Below are 20,717 nucleotides of genomic sequence, written 5' to 3' on the forward strand. Positions count from 1 at the left end.
AGCTGGAAATGATTGTCAGGAAAGGACTCTCAGGTGTGGAGCAGAAACTAACAGAAAAACTTACATACACGCCTGGTGGTGAAAAAAAAGAACCATTCAAAATTTATTCTCCAACAGACAGACAGCATCAGCAGGTAAAAACTACAGGGGTTTCTCCGTAGATCATACATTCACAAGGCATTATTAAGCTTAACAAGTGAGAAAGCCTCTGGTCTATCTTCTGTAACAATATCCACTTCACAGTGTAAACAGGTACTATTATTGTGTTCACTTACAATTCCAGAAGGAAAGGCACAACTTGGCAAAACAAAACAAAAAAATTTTGGGGGAGAATCCTAAAGTCAGGTGCAATTACCAAGAGACAGACTTGAGAACAGCCACAATCCACTCTTCAAAACAGAGGGGCAAAGACTTCTCTACCCAGAAATGTGGGTCTTTCTCCTTGCTTGTTAAATCTTCAAGAGGAACGCTTCATCGTCTGCTTAATATCACATATACAAAAGGGGGGATTAAGAAGAAGAAAAAAAAAGAATCACAACATCTTGAACTTCCAGCTGCTCCCACCAATACATCAACTCTTAGGTTTATGATAGGGTCTAGGAACACTTCAGCGGTCATCCGATAGGAAAATAGAGACTATAGCTACAAAAATAACACATGAATGAGGTAGATAAATTAAAGCTTTCACATCCAGGACTCGCCTGTTCCAACTTGGTAGCCTTCATGCAATACTCAGAAGAAAAAAAAAAAAATCTTCATTAATTACTTGGCATAAGTCACAATCAAGGAAATGTTGGTACAAATTAGTATAAGAAAGTTTTTAGCATATAATAAGAAAACATGCCCTTCCATTGAGTTTGTTTAAGAATGGACACCGAGCTCTTCAACAGAGCAGGCACTGGTGAACTAAACTACATCACCTAAGATTCCCTGCTCAGGCGTTCACCTCTCCTGGTTTTAGGAAGCAGGCGGCATCTGGAAGGGTAGAGAGGACCTTGGCACTCTTGAGGGTCCAGCTGAACTGTATTTAAATAAGCAGCAACACACACACTGACTCTCTAAGGACTAAAATCAGTCCACTTGAGGGCATCCTACTTAAGGTTCCAAGGCTGAAAAGCACGTTGGAATTCTACAACCTTGGTTTTCAAAAAAAAAAAAAAAGTACATTCAAAAAAACAAAAGAAAAATGGGTGCGGGGTTGGGAGAATACAAAAACAGGTCCTGAAACATAGACGGACCGTGTCCATTTACCCGCATACAGTCCCCGCAGAATTAAGTATACAGCCGCCCCCCACCCCCCGCACAGGTGAGACAGGTGTCTTCTCCACGGTGCTTCAATACCTTCCAACTTGAAAGAGGTGACCGTCTTTGGAAACAGTTACTCGAGGTTGTACAAAGGTTTTTATGTATATAGTTTGTTGCAAGTAATAAAACTACTTTGCAAGACCCGTTTTTTTCCAAAATTTAAAAAAATACTAGTATTTGTTTTAGTAAGAACTTTTTTGTTTTTTTTTCCCTCTCTTTTTTCTTTTTTTGCAAAGCAGCATAGCAACATTGTGATTGTAAGACGTGCCTGAGGTTGTGGTCACAACTGTAAACATTATTTGCACATCAGGAAGAAAACTGGAGATGGGGGCCTTAAAAAAAAAGAGAGAACAAAAAAAGACACAGTTCTCTGGAGAGGTCACTGCGTGCACTGATCCTTGGAGCTGCGTCCTCTGTGGCTTAGCTGACTGCGATCTTGTTTTCTTCCAGGAGGTGCGGGAACTGGTGTTTGGGGACGTTGTCGGCCGTCCCTGGCTTCTCCACCTCGGCACCGACGGCAGACTGGGAGCCATCGATCTTGGAGGCGGCCGTGTTATTCACCAGGGAGCTGGCCCCCAGGGACACGGGCAGAGTGGGGATGCCTCCACTCTGAATCACGGAGATCTCATTGGTCTTCATGGCCAGACCACCGTTGAGCAAGGTAGTGTACTGGTTCCACACGACAGGGTCCACGTTCACCGAAGGGGCCATGATTTCCTTGGGAAACACCTCGGGGACCCGCTTTCCGTCCGTTCCTAGCAGAGCCATGGTGTTCTCGATGGCCAGCTTCCGGCCACGGCGTGCCGAGCTGTTGTTGGCCCCGTGTGTCATGTAATGGACCTGTGGGAAGAGGGACAGAAAGGTTTCCACCCAAACAGAGGTTTGTGCGTGTGGGCCAATCAAAGTCAAGTCTGCCCACGGGTTTGGTCCATCTAAACTTCTATTTTAAAATTAGATTTCGGAGAATTCCTTGGAGGTCCAGTGGTTATGGCTTCATGCTTCCACTGCAAGGGGCATCAGTTAAAATCGGTTAAAACCCTGTATCAGGGAACTAGGATCTCACAAGCTGCAGAGAGCAGCCAAGAGAAAAATTAGATTTCATATTAAAATTCCAGATTATCTATTCTCTTGAGGGAAAAGAAAACAATCAGACCATCTGGCAACAATGGACCCACATTCCTGCCTGAGGCAAATGAAGTGGGGGACACACACTCCAATTTTCCCCATCCCACTATTCATGGGCACTTCTGTCAACACCTACTAGGTAGTACAGTGTTGTTTCAAGTGCTAGGGTTACAATGTGTTAACACACAAACCTACAGAGGTAACAAATGGTATGGAACATAAGGCATACAGACGCTGAGCGCAGGTGAAATGGGAAAGCATGTGAGACCAGTAGCTTACATCAGTGTCAATACCCTGGTTATTATTGATTCTATGCACACATGCTAAGTCGATTCAGTCATGTCCGACTCTTTGCAACCAAACCCATGGATTGTAGCCCTCTAGGCTCCTCTGCCCATGGGATTCTCCAGGCAAGAATACTGGAGTGGGTTGCCGTGCCCTCCTGCAGGGGATCTGCCTGACCCAGGGATCAAACCCACATCTCTTATATGTTTCCTGCATTGACAGGTGGGTTCTTTACCACTAGTGCCACCTGAAGAACCCATTTATTCTACAGCTGAACAAAATTAAAATTCTACCACTGGGAGAAATTAGCAAAGTGTGTAAGCATCTCTGTGCAACTTCCCCCTTTGTGGGAAGTGACCCGAATAAAAAATCTGAGTTAAAAAAATTAATTTTTGAACGAAACAGACCCTGCCTTGATGGAGCTAACATCCTAAATACATAGTGTATCAACAAGAGCAATCATCACCGAGGAAAAAATAAGCCTAGCGGGAAGGTTACACAAGGCCACCGGGAATGAGTGTTATTTCGTCTACGGTGGCAAACAAGACAGGGACTCTTCTGAAGAGCAAAGATACTTGACTGCCTCCTGCTTCTTCAACCCGGCCTCCTTTCTGCAATTATTTTCCCAGTTTGGCTTTTGAGTTTTCAAATCCCCTTTTTTTTAAATAAAAAGTTGAAGACCATGGTAGGTAGTCATCAAGTCTAAAAGCACAAGACAAATCCATAAAGGATTTATCGATTTTATATTACGAACATGACAATCACTATGTTTCCAGATCTGCAGGATTTTATGAAGGCACCAACTGCAACTAACATCCCAACTTCAGAGATGCTGTAATGTGAGAAAGTCTGTTTCTTTTTCTTTTTTTCATTGTACCACAGAGCTGGGAGGATCTTAGTTCCCCAACCTGGCCTTGAACCTGGGGCCCAGAAGTGGAAGCACGCAGTCCTATCCACTATTCCTTTCTAAAAACTACTATTTCAAGAGCCAGTTTTGAGACTGCACAATGTAATATCCCACCTGGCCCCGATGGAAGGATTTATGATGAATGAATGCTGCTGCCTAACACTGAGCACCCCCTCCCCGCTGAAGCCCTAAGGAAGCTCACCTTCAGGTTGCCTTTGGTGGTGAAAGCGCGCCCACATATGTTGCACACGAAGGGCTTCTCCCCGGTGTGAGTCCGCTCGTGGATCTGAAGCGCGCTGGCCGACGAGAAGTTCTTCCCGCACCTCGTGCAGCCATGCTGCTTGGCCTGTCGTCGGGGCTGGGCTGCCAACAGAGGCGTCATACCTGGGGACATGGTCGCGGGACCCACAAACCCACCAGGAACTTCGACTTTGACATAGGTTGGCTGGGCTCGGATAAACGTTGATGGAACGCCGCTCCGACCTGAGCACAGAAAAAACAAAAAGCCCAAACTTTTTATCATCACGTCACCATTCATTCTTCAAGCCGAGAAAGGAGTTTTGACCATCACGGCCCCGCTGTTTGAGAGTCTGCAAACAGCTTTCAGGAAATGTACACCTTGGAAGCAGCTTTCTTCTTCCTTATTTAGCTACACAGAGAATGACGACTCCAAAACTTCAGAGAATTTTCCTATTGGGTGAGCCAAAAAGTTCGTTCGGGTTTCTCCACAAGAGCAGACTTTTTGGCCAACCCAATATTTTGGCTTTTAAAAGGTATCAGCATCAGAAACACATGCAACGCAATTCCAAGTTAAATCCCCACATCAAGTTACCTTTAAGGTCTGCTCTGACACCATCTTTCTGATTCTACAATGGTGTTCCCCCATTTGACCATTAATGCCATCAACAGGCACCCCTCAGTTCTAAATCGGTTAGATTCTCTTTTCTCCCTCAAGAATTATTCATCTGTGACCCTTACATTAGGGAGTGGGATCTCTGAATCAGGGAACTATGAATTATCCCACTGGTGCCCACTTCCTGAAATACTCTTCTAGGAGAGCATTAACTGAAGAGAATCCCCGTGTGGCCACCACTGGCCTCCAACACAAAAATCAAAACCAGGCAGGTAACCTGTCCACGCCCAATCTAGGAGAACTGGCCTAAGTGAAAGCATGTCAGGACTACGACAGAGGTAGTGCCTAACTGCCCTACAGAGGAGCTAGTTCACTCTCCACTGGTCAAGGTCAGCCCAGGTTCCTTCCGGATGACCTCGAGCCCAGAATGGACCTAAGTGAAATCCAAAGCTCTATCACCTTCCATCTCAGTGCGGCTGCTCTCGGAGCCGTCCCCTTTGCCGTCGGCGTCCGGAGACTTGGACTTGACGCTCTCTGCCTGGCTATGGGCCGGCGAGACCGCCTGGAAGGCTGTGGTCTCCAGGACGTCTGGGCTTCGGCTGGCGCACTCGGGGTCACCCATCACCGAGGAGGCGTCGTCGTTGGTCAGGCCATCGCTCTCCGCGGACCCGTTTTCTCGGCTGCCCTGCCGCTGCAGGATGAGCGCGGCGAGCCCCGCCTTCACCGAGGCGTCGAGCGAAGCCGCCGTGGCCAGCCCCGGGATAGGGGACGCCGCGTGGACACCGGCGAGGGGCCCGGGGACCCTCGAGGAGCTGCCGGGTGCCTCCTGGGGGCAGACTTCGTCCACGTCGATGGCTTCCGCGACCCCGTCGTGAGCGGGCGCGCCGGGGCTGCCGTTCTCCCCGGCCGCGGAGGGCTCGGGGCCCGCGAACTCGCAGGGGCTCTCGGGGAGAGGCGTGTTGGGGATCTGGCCGCCCATGTGCATGCGGATATGCTGCTGCAGCAGGACCGCGTTGGTGAACTTCTTCTGGCAGATCGGGCAGGAGTGCTGCGTCTTCACTGACGCGCTGGTGCGGTGCACCCCCAGGTGCGTCTTCAGGTTGCCTTTGGTGGAGAAGGCGCGGCCGCAGACCTTGCACGGGAAGGGCCTCTCCCCGGTGTGCGTGCGGTAGTGCATCTTGAGCGAGCTCTGGCAGCTCAGGACGCGGTGGCAGATGAGACACTCGTTGGGGTCGGCGGTGGCCTTGTCTATGTTCTCCACCAGCCGCTGCAGCTTCAGGGTCTCCGACCCTGGCTCGGGCGGCCCACCCCCTGGGAAGCCTCCGACCCTGGAGGAGGGCTGGGTCGGCCCCGCCCCGGACAGGATGGAGCCGTCCTCGCTTTCCGAAGACGGCCCGGGCTGCAGGTCGCCGGGCAACGGGCCCCCTGCGAGGTCCTTGGGGGGAGGCCCGGAGGGGAGATTCTGAGCTAGCCCTACGACACTGGGGGCCCCCGCTGCGAGCGCGGGTTTGCTGTCTAGGGAGGGCGAGGCTTCCTCGAGGGGGACGGGGCCGGCCAGCGCGAAGGCAAGGCCGCTGCCCGCCGCCGTCTTGTCGTGGAAGTCGGCGAACAGCTGGGGGTTCGCCTTCACCTGCGGATGCCGGTGGAAGTGTACCTTGAGGTTGCCCTTGGTGGTGAAGCGGTGGCCGCACACGGAGCACACGAAGGGCCTCTCCCCGGTGTGGGAGCGCAGGTGGATCTGCAAGGAGCTATCGGTCCCGAAAACCTTGCAGCAGTACTTACACTTGTGCCGGCAGAGCGCCTCGTCCTTGAGTCTGGCCTCCACCGGGGAGACGCTCGGGGCCTTCCCTTTCCCCTTCTTGGACGGGTCTAGGGCCACCGCGGCGAAGGGGCTCTGGAAGAGCACCGAGCCCGGGGCCTGGGGCAGCAGCGCCCCAGGGAGGCGCGACAGGACGCCGGGGAGCACGCGGGGGGCGTCCGGCTTCAGGGCGAAGGGCGGCAGCCCCGGCGAGGCGGAGCCGCCAGCGGCAGGGAGGTGGGCGTGAGGTAGCTTGGCGGGCTTCAGGGCGTCCAGCGGCAGCCCGGCGCTCCCGGCCTTCTGGCTGAGCAGGGCCACGGCCGCCGACACCTGCTGGGACACGTGGCCCCCGAGCGTCTTCAGCGAGTCGGCCGCGTGGCCGGCGTGGAGGGCGTGCGAGGCCCACATGTTCACCTGCACCCGGATCTGCTCCGTGAGCTGGATCTGCTGCAGCTGCTGCTGCTGGAGGCACAGGATCTGCTCGAGGACCCAGGGCAGGCTGCCGGCACCGGGTAGGGGCGCCGGGGGCGCGTCGGCGCTGCGCTGGTTCACCGCCACCTTGGTGCCGCGCAGCGCCTGAAGCGTCACGTTGGTGTTGGCCACCTTGCCTTTGGGTAAGTAGCTTATGTCCTGCGGCGCGGGCGGCAGGGCGGCCTCCGTCTTCAGGTACAGGACGGACTCCGTCCCCGGCTTCTCCCTCGCGTCCCCGAGGCCCCCGCCGCCGCCATCATCCCTGTGGCCCTCCCTCCGGCCCGGGCTGGGCGGCTGGGAGCTGAGCACAGTCCCCGACAAGTCTTCGGACGACATCGGCCCCTCACTGTCCTTCAAGATGAGCACGGGCGGCGTTTTAGTGCAATTTTTCTTGTGGTCCAAGAACTCTGAGAAGCTGAAGAACTCGGCACAGCATTTCTCGCAGACGTGAGTCTCCTCCCGCCGGGGCCGCTTTATCCCTGCTCCGTCCCCATTCAGGTCTTCGCTGCCGCCGGGGTAGTTCATTGCAGCACCTGCGCGGAGAGGGAAGAAGGAGATGAGAACTCCACCCAAGGAAGGACGCGGGGCGATCTGGGGGGTCGGGGGACCCACAGCTCACAATTCAGAGGTCTTCATGATCTGTGTCCTAACAAGGAGAAGACCATGGAAGGGAATGAGGGTCACAGTGAGCCAACCACTGTGTAGTGGCTGGAATCATAACGCCCCAAATATCCAACCCTAACCTGTTCCCCTGTACATGGGGTCTTCTTGGGGGTGGGGGGGAAGGCTTGGTGCAACTGTAAATAGGATGGACCCCAAGCCCAACGCCTGGTGTCCTTACGGAGAAAAGAGACAGGAAAACTTTCCTGGTGGTCCAGTGGTTAAGAATCCACCCGCCAAGGCAAGGGGACACAGGTTCGACCCCTGGTCCAAGGAGATTCTACATGCCTCGAATCAATTAAAGCCCATGCGCCACAACTACTGAGCCCATGGGCCTGGAGCCCATGTTCTGCAACGAGAAACCACCACAATGAGAAGCCCTTGCACCAAAACTAGAGAAAGCCGGCGTGCAGCAACAAAGACCCAGGGCAGCCAAAAACAAATAGAAAATGTTTAAAAAGACATGAGACAGAATAAGGCCACGTTAGGCCAAGGCAGGAGTTACAAAGCTCTAAACCAAGGATGCTGGACCCAGCAGAAGGCAGCGAGGAGGCTGTCTGGTACACGCCCGCCTTGGAGCCTCCAAGAGAAAATGACCCTGCTGCTCCTCCGTCGTAGGTGTCCAGCCTCCAGAACTGTGCACAGATTGGTCTTGGGCAACCTAGTGGGTGCTCATTCACTAAGTCACGGTCGACTCTTTGCAACCCCATGGCTGTAGCCCGCCAGCCTCCTCTATGCAATTTTCCAGGCCTGAATACTGGAGTGGGTTGCCATTTCCTTCTCCGCGGAATCTTCCTGACGCAGGGATTGAAGCCGAGTCTCTTGCATCTCCTGCACTGGCCATCTAGTAATTTATACCAACTTATTAAGGCAGTGCTGGGAAGCTCAATATAATTTATTAAAATAATCCTCATGGAGCTCTCTGCCCCACCTCAGAGCTGGCTTACAAAAGCAAATGGATTTCATGTCATCCATTAAAATGCCACTGGAAGCCTGCTGTTCATCTCCACCCTGGGTCCATCAAAAGTGAAACTGCAATAAATCACTCCTTCAGACAATGTGGTAACTGTACCTTCCCACCAGAGACGCTGGGAGTTTAAAGGTGCCAAGAACTATGACGGTGGTACTAAATTCACCTAAAATATGGAGACCTAAATAAGACGAAGCCGATACCCCGAGGAATGTTTTTTATGTGTTAAAAAAAATAAACACACACACTGAAAAAAAAAGGAAAAATTGCACATCCAAGAAAAAAACGTTACTGACCTTCCTGATTATGGAAAACCTGTAGAAATGCCTTAGCATGACATTAAAGGATTAATAAGCCATTAAACAAAGAAAGAAGCCCAAGAAAAGAGGGAAGGGATGGAATGGTGGGAGTTTATTACTCACCCTCCATTTGCAGCTTCTACTACTGTTACATTAAATCAAACAACCTTCATATTCAGGGCAGTTCTATTCCTAAAAATGATTGGTCCCTGGGTTTTTTTTTGCCAATTGGGTCCCACTTCCTTCACAGTGACTGCCAGTCTGCATGCTGAAACAGCTATTGGGCAGCCATACTTTAGCCAGATGCCTGGGCCCTGGTGAGTGGAGACTCTTTAAGTTACTTGACTGTTTTCACTTCCTGGCTGTTCTGTTGTATGTACACCCTGACCTGAGAAGTCACAGAGGCACACCTCAGACCCAGCAAATCCCAGGAGTGCTGAGCTAAATCACAGACCTTTGCATATGGATACAAATATCCACCTAGAAGAAGGGTATTTTTCACAGAAATGTTTATAGCCACAAAAAAAGGGGGGGGGGATATAAATTTTTGTATACCCACAGTATGAAAACAATGTAGAATTTCCATATGTCCTGAATTTGGAGACAGAACTTAGGTGGAAGCAGGTTACAGAACAGTATGTAACAAGTGACCATTTTTGTTTAAAACAAAAAACACCTATTTGAAATGTACAAATGGATGGGGAAATAGCCAGGATGTCAGGAAGTACTTTTTTAAATAAAAGAATCACTTTTAAAAGTAAACGAACCTATTTTGCCTCTTCTTGGGTGATTACATTTCCCAACCCCATGGGTTTTGACTTGAGTTAGTCAACAATTTGGGGGAGGGACTGATCTTGAAACAGTGTATTTCTCTTAAGAAAGATCTATCCTTTCCAACAGACTTGCAAACACTGGTTCTTTTCAATTTCCACAGCGTAGCCTTAATAAATTGACTTAACCTTTCCTAATTTCAGACTAGGTAATAATCAGAAGTTTAGCAAGGTGTATGTGGGCTGGGGTGAGCCAAGGTTTGATATGGTAGGTTTACCCTTCAGGATTTCTATTAAATGTGTACAATCATGACAACTACATAAGGTAGATGCCTGGGTTAAGTAACGTGATTAGTAAATGTTTGTGAGTGCCTGGCACCATCCTAGGATCTGGGGAAAGTGCAGATACTGTAGGTGTTCAGTGAACATTAATTTCTTCATCTTGTCTATTTCCGTGGCTTGGTTACCTGGGCAACTAGGGCTGCTGAAAGGAAGAGGTGAAACAGTCATTTAAAGCCTCACTCATTTTAACAACCCTTCTCACCCACTGAGTGCAAGGCAGGGCTAGGGCTCTGATGATGCAAACAGGAGCAGCCTGGTAGTCCCCTACGGTCCAGGCTAGAACCTCTAGGTACCTTGTGGTCCATGCTACATCCATGCAATCCTATTAAACACCAGCCCCATTTACAGATGAGAAAAACAGACTCGGAGATGTGACTTACCCAAGACAACACAATAAGAAATGTAGTCATAGATAACTTTTGAGCACTTACTGTGTACAGGTGTAATTTATATGTTATTAACAATTAACAAAAGAGACTTAACATTTAACAGAGGGGGAAACTGAGGCTCGGGACATTGGGACACAGATCCTCCCTTTGACTCCTCATTCGTGCACTTCCTTCCTCCCCTACTATGTTTCTTTTACTGAGATGGCAACTATCTTGCCTCTTGCAGAAACCGCGGGGGAGGACAGGAAAGCTTGAGGGGGCAGGTTGGGGTGGGGGCGGGACAGGGAGGGTTAAGACACAGTACACCCCAGCTACCTCCACCGGGGGACAGTACGTCGGTACCACCTTCCTTCCAACTCCACAATGCTCTAAAGCCACCAGATTCCCAAGAATCAAGTTAGAAGTATTCATCAGTTCCCAGCATCATGAAGATGGTGTGTCTGCTGGCACCTTTGTAACGGGTGCTTGTGGGGGTGTGTTAAGTGGCACCATCTTTCTGGGAGTGCAACTCTGGCAATTACGTGTCAAGAACTTTCCAAGGGAAACTTACACAGTTTCTCCTGGGAGGGAAATACACCAGCCAGGTAAATGCATAAACAGATACAACTTCTTCCGAGTACAATCCACCACCATCATCGTTACAGTGCAATTCTTCCACCCAGCAACTCCCTTGGTAGGAATTCACCTTCTGCGATACCAGGGTTCAGGTCTCATAGCAATAAACAGCCCAAACAAAAACGGACACACTGTGGTCCACCAGCAAGGTTCTGATGAGATAAATCAGCATACAGAAAAAAGATGACTACGTTGTAGCTCCTTACTATATGTGCTTGTTCTATAGGGCGACCACCCAAGAGTGATTTCAAAAGGAGGAAAACACACACAGAGAACAGGCTGCACAGGTAATGTGCTTCCCCTCTGCCATGTTTGGGAATAGATATAAGTATGTCCGTGGGAAATTTCTGAAATAAGAGATGCTGAGGCTGGTCCCTGGCTTCTCGAGTACAGGCCTGGGGTAGAAGAGAAACTTCAAAATGTATACACTTTTGGCTTTTTTTTTTTTTAATTAGCATGTTATACCCCTTGTCTCAGCCATGCTACTTCTGGAAATCTCTAGCAAAGCCCATGTACAAATGCCCATTCTGCTTGTTAAGCGCCAAAGCACAACTACGACCATCCCCCATACATTGCCACACAGCACTCACTTCAGACTCTCACACCTTAACTCATTTGCAGCCACATAGACAAGATATACCCATTTGAATGCAGAGTTCCAAAGAATAGCAAGGAGAGATAAGAAAGCCTTCCTCAATGATCAATGCAAAGAAATCGAGGAAAACAATAGAATGGGAAAGACTAGAGAGCTCTTCAAGAAAATTAGAGATACCAAGGGGACATTTCATGCAAAGATGGGCTCATTAAAGGACAGAAATGGTAGGGACCTAACAGAAGTGGAAGATATTAAGAAGAGGTGGCAAGAATACACAGAAGAATTATACAAGAAAGATCTTCATGACCCAGATAATCAAGATGGTGTGATCAATCACCTAGAGCCAGACATCCTGGAAGGTGAAGTCAAGTGGGCCTTAGGAGGCATCACTACGAACAAAGCTAGTGGAGGTGATGGAATTCCAGTTGAGCTGTTTCAAATCCTGAAAGATGATGCTGTGAAAGTGTTGCACTCAATATGCGAGCAAATTTGGAAAACTCAGCAGTGGCCAAGGGACTAGAAAAGGTCAGTTTTCATTCCAATCCCAAAGAAGGCAATGCCAAAGAACACTCAAACCACCGCACGATTGCACTCATCTCACACGCTAGTAATGCTTAAAATTCTCCAAACCAGGATTCAGCAATACGTGAACCGTGAACTTCCAGATGTTCAAGCTGGTTTTAGAAAAGGCAGAGGAACCAGAGATCAAATTGCCAGCATCCAATGGATCATCGAAAAAGCAAGAGAGTACCAGAAAAACATCTATTTCTGCTTTATTGACTATGCCAAAGCTTTTGACTGTGTGGATCGCAATAAACTGTGGAAAATTCTTCAAGAGATGGGAATACCAGACCACCTGACCTGCCTCCTGAGAAATCTGTATGCAGGTCAGGAAGCAACAGTTAGAACTGGACATGGAACAACAGACTGGTTCCAAATAGGAAAAAGACTACATCAAGGCTGTATATTGTCACCCTGCTTTTTTAACTTATATGCAGAGTACATCATGAGAAACGCTGGGCTGGATGAAGCCCAAGCTGGAATCAAGCCTGCCGGGAGAAATATCAATAACCTCAGATATGCAGATGACACTACCCTTATGGCAGAAAGTGAAGAAGAACTAAAGAGCCTCTTGATGAAAGTGAAAGAGGACAGTGAAAAAGCTGGCTTAAAGCTCAACATTCAGAAAACTAAGATCATGGCATCCGGCCCCATCACTTCAGGGCAGACAGATGGGGAAACAGTGGAAACAGTGGCTAACTATTTTTCTGGGCTCCAAGATCACTGCAGATGGTGACTGCAGCAATGAAATTAAAAGACGTACTCCTTGGAAGGAAAGTCATGACCAACCTAGACAGCATATTAAAAAGCAGAGACATTACTTTGCCAACAAAGGTCCGTCTAGTCAAGGCTATGGTTTTTCCAGTGGTCATGTATGGATGTGAGAGTTGGACTATAAAGAAAGCTGAGCACAGAAGAATAGATGCTTTTGAACTGCGGTGTTGGAGAAGACTCTTGAGAGTCCCTTGGACTGCAAGGAGATCCAACCAGTCCATCCTAAAGCAGATCAGTCCTGGGTGTTCATTGGAAGGACTGATGCTGAAGCTGAAACTCCAATACTTGGGCCACCTGATTCGAAGAGCTGACTCATTGGAAAAGACGTTGATGCTGGGAAAGATCGAGGGAGGGAGGAGAAGGGGATGACAGAGGGTGAGATGGCTGGATGGCATCACCGACTCGATGGACATGGGTTTGGGTGGACTCAGGGAGCTGGTGATGGACAGGGAGGTCTGGCGTGCTACAGTTCACGGGGTCGCAAAGAGTCGGACACGACTGAGCGACCGAACTGAACTGAACTGAGACAAGCATCTTTGCTTGCAACGTGCAAGTGCGGAAACTGAGGCTCAGGAATCAATGACTCAAGGTAATTACACTGTTCACTAGAAAACACAAGAGCAGGGACTCTAGTCTTAAATACATTTAAAAAGGCACTAAAGTTAGTGGCCTCATTTATTACTGTTTCTGCTAGAACACTTTCTTTCATTTTACCCCTCTAGGAAAGCTTCCAAAGCATTTTCCCCCCTACTCTCCCCCTCCCAGTCCAAAACTTTAATACCACAAATATACTGTACATCTGTTTATGCACTATGATCCTTTGGAAAACCACAAACCACTGTAACAGCCATCATTTGTGGGGGGGGGGGCAGGATGCACAGCACACAGGATCTTAGGAACCTGTGCCCGCTTGCAGTGGAAGCGCGAAGTCTTAACCACTGGAACACCAGGGAAGTCCCAAATATACGTTTTTTTGTCTCCCTCTCCCCCCCAAAAAAGTTTTCACCCTCATGCAGACAATATTCTTTCAGTTGTGAACACCGAGAACACACCTCGGCAGTGGTTGCAGAGCCCGTGCCTCTGTCATCAACAGAAAGCAGGTTATTCTCCTACTATGTTAATGCGGTTGTGTTACTGGAAATTCTGGTTACCTGACTGCTAGATCTTCTTTAGTGTGTTCATAAAGAAGCACATATTACTGTATCACGGATGTTTCCAATCATTTTTGCTTACTGTATTTCAACACGATTTATTTCCTTGGTATTTCTATGTATCTCACTGTACACGTTTCAATAATTCTGCTGGGGGAGGGGAACTGTGGCACAAAAAAGGTTAAGCTCCCCGCCCCAGAAGAACCCAGCAGTTCCCAAGAGTGATTTACAGCCTGAATACCAGCTTGCCAGCACTGTATACACAGGCTTGCCTCTTCTGCAGCCTGCAAGCAATACTGGCAACATCCCACTCTGAGTCTTCAAACAGCAGCAGCTCTGTTTGCTGGTGCAGTAAAGTACTTCGACATCCAGACCACCATTGGCAAATACCGAAAGCGTATTTGCCCCAGAGTAAGAGGACTCTGCTATGAACAATCGCTGGGTATGCTTAAGTTAACCCTTCCCGAAAGGAAAAAGCAAAGTTCAGAGGGATTACAGCAACTAGATCTTCCATCCTTCTACCCCACCCCCACTCCCGAATTTTAGGAATGTTATCTCTCAGCATCTAGTTATCCAATAAGTTGGAAGAATGCAGTAAACCCAGCAGGGGGCTTAGATTCAATCACTGCCAAATGGATAGAAAATACTCTTACTATTGTATAGCAAGAAAAGCTCATCTGCCAGAGGCCAATCAAATTCTGAAGCCTATGAAAATGCTTAAGAAATATCTTGAGACAAGCATTATGCCTGAAGCTTATCTTTTTTCCCTCCCATTCCTATATTAAAAGAACTACAATGAGTAGATTATCTAAAGTACTTAATATCTCTTACCCCACCCCCACCAACAGAATAACTGCTTACCAAAAAACAAAAGGAAATGAGATGTCCTTAAGTACTGAACCAGTTCAAAAAAAGTGCTTAAAATTAAACCAGTTTAATTTTACATCTGCATTCAGCAATCTGAGAAATGCCTTTAACTCAATTTGTAGGTGGCAAATTAGAGCTGTAATTAAGTTTCCATTTAATAAAGGTACAAAAAAAAAAATTGTTCCAAACGGTCTTGGATCAAAATTCAAGTTTGCTGAAAAGGAAGAAGTAAAAGAATCAAAGTTTTTTGTGCTAACGTGTGCAAGCGCTGCTGTTTATGCTGGAGACAGGTCCCCTTGTGCCTCAACTGGCGCTCATCTGCTAAAAGCAAGTTGTAAACTTCATGCAGGCAGTTTTTGCTATCTCGTTCCCCAGAACCCCTTAGAACAAAACCTGACATGGACTCGAAATGTGGGGGAAAAAATGGATGGTAATGACTGGAGATGCAGTTCTTATCTGGATTTAGAGGCTTCTAAAGATGGTTTAGATGCTTTTTTAAACAATCAAAAGCACACAGGTGAAGGATGATGAAAAAGGGATATCTTAAACTCTTTTCATCATTTTTTCCAAGGTAGTAAAGCCTGGAGCACCAAATGCAAACTCTGTTTAATTTCCAAATTGCTTCCCGGGACCTCTTATTCTAGAGCCTACAATGGCCCGGCTCCTTCATCTGATAGAAAACCCCATCCCATAACCAACTCCTCTAAAACCACGATAAAAGCAACTTCTTGGATTTAGAGCAAGGCTCAAATCAAACAGGACAAGCAAACTCGGGGCAAGCCATTGCAACCAGGAGGTGAGGTTTCAACTGAGCAGAAACGAAAATCAAAGGTAATGTACGTGAGGTCTCCAGCCTGGTGTGGGCTACAGATAAAACTGCAGAATTATCCCAATTTGGCAGTTCAGCTGTCCTGACACAATTTTTGTTGTTGTTACTTGGAATAAAATTAATTACGGTCACATTTCCAGCACACAGTGGGCCTTCTATAGTTGAAACTACCTAAATAGGGTGTTTCATCTCCCTGATACAGAGAAAGAACCCAGAAGCTCAGAAATCAAAGCTTACACAGCTGAAAGTCTTACAACTAGATTGGAATGCACACCTCCCTCTTACACCTTACAAAAAGAACTTCATTTCATTTAAAAAGAGGAAGCTTTAACTCTATCCCTCCCTTCCAAGATGGCTCCCTAACATGAGGAAGGCTGAAGGGGCTTGAAGGATCAGCTAGCACCGACTTGTGCAACTTCTTTTTAACGGAACAAAAGAGGTGTGGGCAAGCTGTAGCCCTTCTTTCAGAAAGCCAGATGCAAACACAGAAACTTGGCCTGCAACATTCACTGAGGCTACTGTCACCAAGATTTCCCTTTCCCTCAATTAAAACAGAAACTCCCAAGTGTCCCATTCTGACTCCTTACCGCCGATGTAGGTCATTTCAGTTTAGAAACTGGGGCTAGGCAGTTATTTGAAATTGGGGAATCTTAATCGTTGGTGGTTGTAATCCAGTTTAGCACAAAGGGCATTTGAACCTCTTTTGAAAAAAATGCTAATTTTCCTGTACATGGCCGGAGTCCCCTGGCCACCTGCAGATATTTTGGATCTAACTCATCGCCAAACTTAATTTTCCTCCGTCAAAAAGTGCATTTCTTTTTTAGTGGTCTCAAATCGGCTGTGCACGTAAGTCTAAACTGGATGTTTTTATCATACGCATACACACAAACAGGAGCTCAAACACAAAATATATCCATTAAAATGGACTGTTTGGGAATGTACTGCTACTACCTCTGTTTCACGGCGGCAACTGGGGGCTCTGCAAACACATACTAGGATCGAAGAACTCTTTCCAAGAATTCCAAAGACCTGGCAAGGAAAATTCAGCACCGCCAGGGAGAGCCCAAGGAACTGACTGGAGTCCCGAGGAGCGCCCAGCCCAGAGCTCTTCAACCCCCGGCCCCGCGCGTCCCTCCCATCAGGTGGGAGCCGGTACCTGCGAGGGGACCCGCCTCTCAGCAGAGCGCGACGTTCCCGGCTGGGCCTCCAGGGGACGCCCGCGCGCAGCTCAGCGGCCACCGCAGCCCCAGCGATCAATAGCAACTCCCCCTCCCCAATGGTGGAGGGGGCGCACGGCCAGGCTCGCGATCCTAACCAGCTCGGGGTAACGGATGGCCGACTCCAGCTAGTGTTCATTTAAGAACGTCCCCTCGGCCCCGTAACCAGCTCCCCTAAGGTGCCAAACCCCACCGAGAGCCCCACTACGAGTGCGCCCACCCAAAACGAAGCGGGTAGGGGGAAGGGGAGGTCAGAGCAGGACCAGGGGAGGGGTCAGAGCCAGGAGCTCGCCCCTCCTTCCCGGGAGGAAGCGGGCGGGCGGAGGGTTAACCCTTTTGTTCCAGGTGGGCCCAGGCGACGAAGCCTCTCCGTCCTCCCCCCCCACCCCCCTCCCGAGGCACAAAGAGAGGCCGCCCTTCTCCGACCTCCGGAGCGCTCTGCCCTAACCATCGGACGCCCCCAAACCGCAGAGCCGCCCCTTTGGTCAAGCCGATCTTTTTAACTTGCCCTGGAAAAAGATTTGGGGCAAGGGGGGAAATAGGGGTTTACATTATCTTATAGATGCAGAAAACGTATTCCATTCTCTCCCGAAATAAAGGGTACGGTAACCAGAAAGTAGCGGCGGCTCTCCCCTCGCTGTAGTGGACTGGAGGGACTGGGGCTGCCGCGCGCACCCCATCATCCGCTAGGAAATTAGAAAGCAGGCGGCGAGGGGAGCGAAGCCACCAACAAGGCCCGAGAGGAGGTTGAAGACGCCCCCTCCCCCCACGCGTACGCTAAAAACTTATCAGGCGACAATTTGGCGGGCCAGGGCGGAGGGGAGATAGTGGGAAAGCGACTCGCTCCTAAAGCCCCCGAGGTTAAACGATTAGGGAGAGAGGCGTCCGCTCGGCCGCTCCCGACAGGGCTGGGGGTCCAGAACTCCTCCCGACCCTGGAGACGCGCGGCGCGGAAGCGTGGGCCGGGTCAGCCCCCGGGAGCTCGCCCTGGCCGCGACCTCTCCCCTCCGGCCCCCGGGGCGCGCTTTTCGGAAAGCGGGGCGCGCCAGAAAACCCACGCGCAACGCCAGGCGGGTGCAGCCCAGCGGGGCTGCAGAGCGCGCGCGACCCCCGCGCCCGGGGGCCCGCACCCCTCCCGCCGCCCGCGGTTATTTTTAGGAAGTCGGAAATCAAAGATGGCTGGAGGTCAGGCCCCGAAAGGTTAGGGCGAAGATCGGCAGGCGGCGTAGCCCCGGGAGAAAAGACGGAAACCAAAAAAAGAAAATCTTGAAACAGAAAAGAAGGCAGTCTTGTGCCCTTGTCCTCCACTTCTCCCGGCCCTCAGTCCCCTCCGCAGCGCGGGTGGCCCGCACCCCAGCTCCTGGGGGGGAGGTCGCGCCCCCTCCCCCTCGCGGCACGGGAGGGGCGCGTGCAACAGATCGGCCTCCCCCGGGGGGTCTTCCAAGGGTGCGCCCCTTCCCCAGCCTCCTAGAAAAGCCCCAACGGGTGAGGGAGTCGAGTGGGGACCCCCGGGGTCTTTTCTTTTAAAAGCGGCGCCAGGGAAGGAGGAGGGCAGCCTAAGTTACAAGTGGGGGGGAGGTTACTAGTGAGGGGAGTGCAGCCAATTAAGAGAGGAGCAGAGGACGAGGAGAAGGGGACCTCTCAGGAATGAGGGGCAGGCAGAGGCTCGGGGTTAATCCTACAGTAAGAGCGAGACCTGGGGGTGCAAACTTAGACGAGAGGAGAAGCGAGAAAAAGTGTAAAATGAACGAGGGCGGGGGTGGGGGTGGGGAACCAGCTGCCGGTTCGCCCCTGGAACTAAGCCCCCGGATCCAAGTTCCCGAATCTGCGGAGGGAGCCGCGGCCTCGCCAAAGCCCGCGCCTCCGAGGGGCGGGCGAGCGTCTGGGAAGCTGCCCGCCCGGGGCGCGCGCCCCCCAGCTCCACTCACCCGGCGCCCCCGCCGCCGGCGCCGCTGGGGCCGCATCTGCAGACTCGGGGGCCGGCTGCTGCGGCTGCCGCTCGCCCTGATCCTCCTCCGAGTTGATGTGCTGGGGCTTCGCCTGCTTGCGCCTCGACATGGTGCGAGCATCGGGGCGCCTGGAGAGCCGCGGTTATTTGCCCACTCCGCCACAAATTCCTGGAGTTGGGAAATTTACCCCCCTTCGGCCGGAACGCGCATGTCCCAGTAATTATTATTATCAATAATGCATTGCGATTTATCATGAGCCCTGACAGCTGATTGGCCTGGGTCCAAGACCTCAGAGATCATTTAAATAAGCCCTCATTGATCAGGGAGGGGCGAGGCATTCTGGGCTTTGTAGTCCGGCCCTACAAGCGACAAAGGCGTGTTCATCGGGGGAGAGCAACTAATTAGCATTCGGGCTCAGATTGGCTGGGTGCTGGGCGAAATCCGAGGGGGGGGGACCATCCTCGCTTCAGCTATCTGAATCCTGGGAGAGAAAGAAAAATAATTGTGTACTTACTAAAAACTAGCAGTTTTGGAACAAGCGTATTTTGTAGTGTGCTCCAAAAATTACTTTTGTAAGGTTGATATCCGTGCAAGCTGGGGAGGAAGGTCTTTTCAGTGAAATATTTTGTCTCAATTTTTACCTCTAACAAAAAAATAAACAAACAAAAAACCCTGAGATTTGACCCTTGTCCCCTCCCATCTCCTTTTTCATTGAAATGTTTAAATGAGTTTTGAGATATCCGAAGAATGGCGGTATATTCAACCTTCCCCCTTCATCTCAACACTTAGTGGCCTTCAAATTTCCCACATTTCAGAGTAGCCCCTCGCCATGCTTTATTTCCTTTAAATGCTAAATAATAACCTCCAGGATTCACACTCACAAAGTCTAGTTTTTGTCACAGTGCAGATTTTGATTTTTTTTTAACTTTAAAATGACTGGATACTAAATATAGAAAAAATAGATTAAAAACAAGTATAGTCAGAGATAATATCAAAACTTGGAGAGGTTGCGTTTCCCCCCCCCCCACAAGCCATAAATGTCTACTAACATCATTTTATAACTGAGACAATCCTCTTACGTCTCCCATGGATGAGCAACAGGCATTGTCAGAGAAACTGGGAGTTGCCAAACTAGCCATTATTGGAATTTTTTGCTATACCAGCTTTTCTGTGGAAAAGATGCATATAGTTCAAAGTGATTGCCTCACCCTGACATGGAGACGCCTGAAATCTTCTAAAATTGTGTATGTTTGTATAATACTCTATGTATACACATCTCTATAGTAAATCGCGATGTATTTTATTCCATTAACTGCCTTATATGATGTCAATACTCGATGTTGAATAAATGATGAAATATTCAGCCTTCTAAGTCTTTGATTCAGTGATTCCCTGGTACCTCTCTGCGTGTGTCTGAATTTAGCACTGACTCCATTGTAAGGAACTATGCAATTATAAACCCTTCTTCCACATTTGCGCATTGCATTTTCTTGATTAGTTACTCATCAGGTTCCCAGCTTGTAACAGTTTCTTGTAAGCTTATCGGGAATGCAAGCAAAATAGAATGCTAAGCTGATAAATATGTTCACCTGGTTGTTTGGACAACCCAAGGCAGAAAATAAATCAGGTTGATCATCCTTTTGATATTCATGGTCATCAATAAAAACTTACTGAAGGAAGTAAGGTTAACCTCCAGTTTTTGAGTCTTTGTGTGAATACTTGGAATTGTTTTAAGTTCCCTAAACCAGAAAAGATAGAATTACAGTCAACAGCCCAAGTTGGAAAGGTAATAATTTGGTTTCATAATACATGGAAGCTGTTTAGCATTCTCATACTGAGTAAAAAAGCCAATTAACGCCTGCCTTGCTGACTAATCTGCTTATATTCCCAACACCTTTTCTGTGTAAGGTAGGCAGTGTAATTTACCAACGTAAATGCATGTGCACAGAGGCTTACAGCTCATGAAGTATTAGTGGTTTAAGGAA

The 20,717-nt window shown here is 49.3% G+C and overlaps 1 protein-coding gene across 4 annotated transcripts; it reads right to left on the minus strand.

Annotated features, from left to right (window-relative positions):
- Positions 1-76: 76 nt before the first annotated feature.
- SALL4 (spalt like transcription factor 4) lies at positions 77-19,127 on the minus strand. 4 transcript variants are annotated; one of them, XM_081557263.1, is made up of 4 exons: positions 18,712-19,127; positions 6,258-7,277; positions 3,825-4,105; positions 77-2,145 (listed from the first exon to the last, which is right to left on the minus strand). In XM_081557263.1, the coding sequence occupies exons 1-4, from the start codon at positions 18,839-18,841 to the stop codon at positions 1,726-1,728; spliced, it is 1,851 nt and encodes a 616-aa protein (XP_081413389.1). In that variant the 5' UTR covers positions 18,842-19,127; the 3' UTR covers positions 77-1,725. The 4 variants fall into 4 exon arrangements, with proteins under 4 accessions (XP_081413389.1, XP_081413386.1, XP_081413387.1 ...); XM_081557260.1 differs by having other exon boundaries at positions 4,935-7,277; XM_081557261.1 differs by lacking the exon at positions 18,712-19,127 and adding an exon at positions 17,560-17,729 and having other exon boundaries at positions 4,935-7,277.
- Between the last annotated feature and the right edge of the window lie 1,590 nt (positions 19,128-20,717).

The sequence above is a fragment of the Giraffa tippelskirchi genome, chromosome 13, assembly GCF_054371585.1.
Source record: "Giraffa tippelskirchi isolate mGirTip1 chromosome 13, T2T-mGirTip1v1.2.pri, whole genome shotgun sequence".
NCBI classification, from domain to species: domain Eukaryota; kingdom Metazoa; phylum Chordata; class Mammalia; order Artiodactyla; family Giraffidae; genus Giraffa; species Giraffa tippelskirchi.

Coding starts and splice junctions, on each gene's coding strand:
- SALL4 (XM_081557260.1), bottom strand. CDS start 18,841: ATGTCGAGGCGCAAGCAGGCGAAGCCCCAGCACATCAACTCGGAGGAG. Junction 7,278..18,711: donor GCCGGCGGCGGGGGCGCCGG/GTGAGTGGAGCT, acceptor CTCTCCGCGCAG/GTGCTGCAATGAACTACCCC. Junction 4,106..4,934: donor CAGCCGCACTGAGATGGAAG/GTGATAGAGCTT, acceptor TTCTGTGCTCAG/GTCGGAGCGGCGTTCCATCA.